Source organism: Corylus avellana, chromosome ca8 (assembly GCF_901000735.1).
Source record: "Corylus avellana chromosome ca8, CavTom2PMs-1.0".
Lineage (NCBI taxonomy): Eukaryota > Viridiplantae > Streptophyta > Magnoliopsida > Fagales > Betulaceae > Corylus > Corylus avellana.
Window position 1 is genome coordinate 1,836,639 of NC_081548.1, and position 6,271 is coordinate 1,842,909.

At 35.0% G+C, this 6,271-nt stretch overlaps 1 protein-coding gene across 1 annotated transcript; it reads left to right on the forward strand.

Moving 5' to 3' along the window:
- Positions 1-986: 986 nt before the first annotated feature.
- On the forward strand, positions 987-6,065 carry LOC132189781 (uncharacterized). Its single transcript, XM_059604570.1, has 6 exons — positions 987-1,248; positions 1,340-1,396; positions 2,198-2,351; positions 4,817-4,914; positions 5,016-5,081; positions 5,753-6,065. The coding sequence occupies exons 1-6, from the start codon at positions 1,120-1,122 to the stop codon at positions 5,789-5,791; spliced, it is 543 nt and encodes a 180-aa protein (XP_059460553.1). The 5' UTR covers positions 987-1,119; the 3' UTR covers positions 5,792-6,065.
- Positions 6,066-6,271: the final 206 nt, after the last annotated feature.

Sequence of the window (6,271 nt, forward strand, 5' to 3'; positions counted from 1 at the left end):
ATTTTAGCTACAGATTCTCTATTTTATTCTCTAGTTGCTTTGGAATATTATTTATAATTCTTTTTTTATTATATTATTTCACATTCTTAAATTAAAGGGAAAAACAAACACATATATAGAAATCATTCATAAAAATAAAAATAAACATGGATGAGGAACATTCATCTCACATGCAAGTACTAATTCTTAAAATTCATAACATAAATAAATTTTTTCATCCAACTGCAATTGATTTGTTTCCATCCTTGTGTTTCTATGGAATAAATTTTTTCTGCATTCAATTTTTCCATCCAACTGTGTGAAGAAATTTTGTGGGCGAGAGAGATAAATTTTGTGTGAAGAAATTTTGTGTTTGAGAGAGAGACGTAGTAGATGTGAAGAGGTGTTCAAAAGAAATAAAAGATGTTGGGTGAAAATAGGTGAAATAAAGAAACAATAAATAAAAGAAAAATAAACAATATTTTATTTATCTAGTGTGCTACAGTGAATAGCTCCAAATTACTATTCACTATAGTAATATAGTTATTCTAGTTAATAACAAGCTACTCTGTTGGAGCTAGAAAAAAAGAAATAATAGTTAAATATAGCTCATATTGATCTTTTAGCTAAACTGCTGGAGATGCTCTACATATTAGATGTCTTTAAGGAGTAGCTTAATTGGCTGTAAACCATACCTCATGAAGCGGAGGTCATTAGTTCAAATTCCCCTTTCACTTCCCTTGTGTGGACATGTAAAAAAAAAAAATAGATATTACATGTAAAATAGACACGATTAAAAAGATGAAATTCTCATCTAATCTAATTTAAAAGGTTCTCAATAAGTAGTTCAATCGGCTGAGACCATATTTAAATGAAGTGAAGATCACTAATTTGAATTAGCCTCTCCCATTTATGTGGACATGTTAAAATATATATATATATATATATATATATATAGAAAAAAAAAATTGTGATTAGTTTTATATACATTTATTGAAAAAGGAAAAAAGAAAAAAAGAAAAGAAAAACCGAAGGCGACCTCCTATACACTCGAAGAGCATTGGACAAGAAATCGTAGAAAGAGCGAGCGAGAGATCGATTCATACATCAAAATCAAAACCACAAAAATCAGAGAAAAGAATGGAGAAGGGAAAGGGAGTGATGGGAGGGGGTAGAAGATGGGCCGTTGATTTCACCGATAGTTCCACCTCTCCTTCTTCCCGGGACATCCCTGACCCCCCTGGCTTCTCTCGCGCATCCCTCGATCAGGTTCTCTCTTCCTCTAATTCAGATTTTGGGTATTATTATTGTTTGTTCAAATTCAATTGTGAATTGGGTTTTCTGGTGAATGTTTTTGTAGGACGATTCAACGGTGAGTCGCCAGAAGAAGGACGCAGAATCGAACTGGAAATCTCAGGTATATGTCAAAAAAATCCGATTGTTTTCTTTTTCTTATCTTTTGATATTGGATTTCGATTAGGGTTTTGGTCTCGATTAGGCCTAGTGTTGGATTTCAATTGTAAAGCGCTGTTGGCACTTCTAGTTTGTGTTTTCCACTCTGCTTGTTTCAGCGTAAAACGTTGCTGGAAACATTTTCCGGTGTTTTCAAATGGAAGCACCGAGTCTATTAAGTAGATGTGGGAATCGGATTAGGGCTAGTGAAGTGCTTTTGGTGATAGATGTTGGAGGTAACTGTCATTCAGCTTAATATTGGGACAGCTAAATGGGCAATATTTTCTTGGCTTCTGGATTGAGGGGTGATGAGGTTTACAGAAACTGTTATGGATGTGATCATTCTAAAGAAAAGCAACAAGTTAGATATGGGACTTCATTGGCAAGCGTTGACTGTGTTATTAATTCTGGTTATACCAAGTATTAGGGTTGGATTGTGTGTTTTGGTTACATTTCTTTCTGGCATTAGATTTAGTCTGTGTTTGGTTTAGTAGTTTCAAAACGTGCCGTTTGGCCTGCTTTTTTAAAAATGTGATTTTTTTTTTCAAACCGCCATTTGTTTCAAACGCAAAACCAAACGGCACGCTTTCTGTGATTTTGTTTAACTCGTGCGTTTTTGCAAAATCGCAGCCCAAACGCACTCTTAGTGAATACCTGGTATATTAGGTGGTATTCCTCATATCTTCATTTGGTAACCTTGTTAAACATAACTGGTATTGACTTTATTGCTAGTTCCAATGTACTGAATCTCTTTTCGTTTGAACAGAAAGCTTGGGAAGTGGCACAGGCCCCTTTCAAGAACTTGCTAATGATGGGCTTTATGATGTGGATGGCTGGAAGTACAGTGCATTTGTTTAGCATTGGCATCACATTTTCTGCTCTTTGGCAGCCAATTAGCGCCTTACAAGGGGTTGGGAAGGGTGAGTTCACTGTTAATTTTTGCATCTCCAACTGTTGTTTTGTTTTGACTTCTCCATGTTTTGCAAACCATTGTTCTATATGGTCAGAATCCATGGAAAAAGAAGAATAAAGAATGAAATCAAAGATGTTCTGCACTTAAACTTGAACACCACTAATTTTACATATTTGTTGATATCTATTTTTTGTGTTATGGTTGTTTTGTGATAACCATTCAAGGCATTATGGTCATTTAAGGTTGTTTACCCACTAACCTAATGCTATATTTGTTTGTAATAAGCCCTCTTATGATTGTGTCCTCCTTATATTGGTTTTTATCAGGTTTCTTAAAAGCTAACAAAACTTTTTTTTTTTACAAGTAATTTCATATCATTAGTAAAGCGCAGAGGGTCGCAACCCTAGTATACATGGAGTATACAAGAGAACCCCTAATAGGAAGAAGAAGAACATACATTCAAAAAATCTGCAAAAGTAGAAACATAAAAAGCTAACAAAACTATATATTACTTATATGTATGAATAACAATAAGTACACTGCTAAAGCAAGGAAAGAAGCCATATGATTTTAATGGCGGTTGTGATTTTCTAGCTTTAAAATTGTTTGCCCTTCTTCTTTGTATTGGTTATAAATGTTGTGCTTCATTGACAGACAAGTTACACATTGCTTGTGTCCTGAATCTCTTGTTATTTACTTTCTAAAGCATGTACATTTTTGCTAGCCATGAATTATGGCTGAGCATCTTTGTAATGCAGGATCTTATATTCAGCACCCAATGACTAAAAATCTACGAAGGATTTGGGACTGGTTTAGGGGAACTAACAAATCTGATGTAGGTCTTTATGGACTAGTTTTGTAGGTTGTGTTAGGGGCTAGGATGTTAAGAGTTTAAGGCTGGATCTGATTAAGGGAGCTGGAACAAAGCAAACAGCAAGCAAATAGAAAAGAAGATAGAGTGAGAAGAAAAATCAACCTAGCATTACAATATGGTTCTTGAGCGTCACACCCAAAAGAAATATGCACATCAAACAAAGAGCTGGGTTTTTTTTTTTTTTTAAATCTCTTTTGTTGCCTTTTGACACAATTTCTACATGTCCTATCTAGGCCTCTACTTACCCAACTTTTCATTGACTTTTGAAAACATTAGTACATGCCTTATATGGGTGGGTAATACTGGGTTGTATGGAAAAATTGCCCCAATGACATCTTTACTATTAAAAGTGCTTAGGACTTCACTATCTACCCAATTTCACATCGACTTCTGTAAACATTAATGAATGCCTTGTATTGGCCTTATAATGTAGCCTAAGTAACCAGCTGCTGTGCACAATACGAAACTATTCAAAGATGAAAATTTACGAACCACATTTCAATCCTTCAAGCAAGTTCCAGATGGGAATTCTGCCAAATTACTAATTTACTCTTGAATAATTCTTCCCTCTTCTCTTTTAGTATTTTCCCTCCTCCATGACATTTTTTTGCATCACATTGGGATTGTAATATACAACTAGTGGGTGGGTCTATGCCTTTCAATCAGGCTGGGTTAGCTGGGCCAGGGTAAGCTTGAGCTGAGCTCATGAGGAAAGCCCTTGGTCCAAGTTCATGCCACCCTGTTCTAAGTATTGCATGTTCCACTCATTTTATTAAATAAGCTTCAGTCTGAGAACAGTCGGTGTGAGTTACAGAATTACTTGTTGTGTATTACAGTTAAATTTGGAATATGTTTAGAATGACATACAATGTACAGAAGAAGTTTTGGACCCCTTTCCTTGAGTTGTGATTTTCAATAGCCATTTGAATGCTGTCAATTTTGTGCATATAACAGCAGCATAATAATAAAAATGACATAAAATGTATGAAAAAATATATTGATCTATATTTGGCTGGGCTAAAAACTCGGCCCAAATTGAATTTGGCCCAATAATTGTGACCAAGTTATACCTCAAATGGAACTTAACCCAAAATACTCCAGGTTGAATGATGCCTTCAGATTAGTGTGGACCCAATGACAGTACTACGCACATGTGATTTTGGATTTATTTTTTTCGAGAGATTTAAAGACCCTGATTTTACCTGACCAAAGATCCCCCCAACCCCCCTCCCAAGTTCCCAATCTAATGATGCATGTAAACATAATTGTAATAATTAGGACCGAGAATGCTAGTTTTGATACCGGTCTGCAGCGTTGCATTGCATACCAATTGTTCTTTTTGTCTTATTTATCTATTGGGTGGAGGTTGGGGGTTTGAGAATCTGTTGCATTGCATTTAGTTTTTGAGTATTATTTGGCTTGACATATACAGTACTTTAATCTTCTACTAAATTAGTTAATGCTGTACTCTGGCACATGCATATGGCTTCCTGTAGCTTTCATATTATTTTTACACCTGTATTTCGCATTTCAAATTCTACTCAGATTTTTATTTGATCCTTTAAGTTCATTCAAGCACTTTTAATTTGATTCTGCAGTTTTTGAGCCTTACAAAGACAGTAAAGTAGATCTTCTTGGGCCTAAGTTACTCTTCATGGCCCTTAATTTGGGGGGTTTAGCTCTGGGTGTTTGGAAGGTGAGATGTATTTAATTTGTCATAATCTGTCATTAAACGTGCTTTCTTGTTTCTCCATATTCAGAGTTATTTATATTTGTAATCTTTTGTTATTTGGGCAGCTTAACACTCTGGGTCTTCTTCCTACTCATGCATTCGACTGGGTTTCTTCCTTACCCCCTGCACAGGTTAAATTCTTTCTCCTATGATAATTGAATTTTTCTGGAAATGATTGCATGAAAATTGGTATTATTTTTCTAGCTGCAGAATACATCTAGTAGCCAAGTGTTTGGGCAGACTTCTAGTAGTGCTATATTTTTAGGTTTCTTCTGTTGGGGCTTGAGCTTGAGCTTGGTGTTCCTCTTTTTTTTATATCATAACTAAAAATTAAATGGTTCCTATGTTCCTATTTTGAAAATTACTTTATATTCATATAGGGACATGTTGAAGCTTCTAATCTGATCATTCTTTCTGGTTCTTTAATTTTTAAATCCTTTCATATGTATGGCTGTTCTTTTTCCTAATTTCAATGAATTGGCAAGACACGTTAGACCTGTACGTATACTTGGCCTAACATGTACCCAATCCTTTTTCTGTTCTAAAAAACCTGCTTATCTAATGAGGATATGTAGATTCAGTTGGTTATATGGGTAATACTGTGGCCTCCCAAGATATTAGAATGTGAGACAGATGTGTTGCGCTTATTTTATTGAGGCTTTTCTTTATGGTAATTCTCATTCTTGGTGCTGCATTGGTTGAAGCAACAAGAATTTTGTTCTTTTATTGATTAGAATGTTTTAGATTGCTTACCATAGACCTCTGTGGAGTTCCTTCTGACATTTTCTTGTCTGATTTTCAGGAGGTTGAGTATTCTGGTGGGGGTTTTCCTCTACATTGATGTTCATGTTTGGTTTAATTAGGCCCTCAATCTCTAAATAGAATGAAGGAGAGAGTTATTGGAGACTGAGACTTTGGTGTTGTTTATTGACTGATTGTTTATCACGCATGGCCAGCATGGACAATGTGTCACATGGAATGTTTAAATTTTATCAACATTTTAGCTGAATTTTGTGGCTCCTACTGTCACTTGATGCATGGAATATTAATTCAACACTTGGAGCATTCACATACGCCTCAACAAATTTTAGTTAAAGAATCACTTTCTTTTTTCATTTTAGTTACTTACTTTTTCAAAGCATCTACATCTTACTTTCTATTTTAGTTATTAACTTTATGCATTGTTGAGCCCAATGGGGATGAATTTTTGCCAATTTTTGGTATAGGTTGAGCTATCCCAATAAGAATAGAGTAATTCTATAAATTATCCCTGTCCCATCCCCTCAATTTCATGTGGCATGGTCCTCAAAACCAAAAGGTA

Coding starts and splice junctions, on each gene's coding strand:
- LOC132189781 (XM_059604570.1), top strand. CDS start 1,120: ATGGAGAAGGGAAAGGGAGTGATGGGAGGGGGTAGAAGATGGGCCGTT. Junction 2,352..4,816: donor CTTACAAGGGGTTGGGAAGG/GTGAGTTCACTG, acceptor TTGATTCTGCAG/TTTTTGAGCCTTACAAAGAC. Junction 5,082..5,752: donor CTTCCTTACCCCCTGCACAG/GTTAAATTCTTT, acceptor TCTGATTTTCAG/GAGGTTGAGTATTCTGGTGG.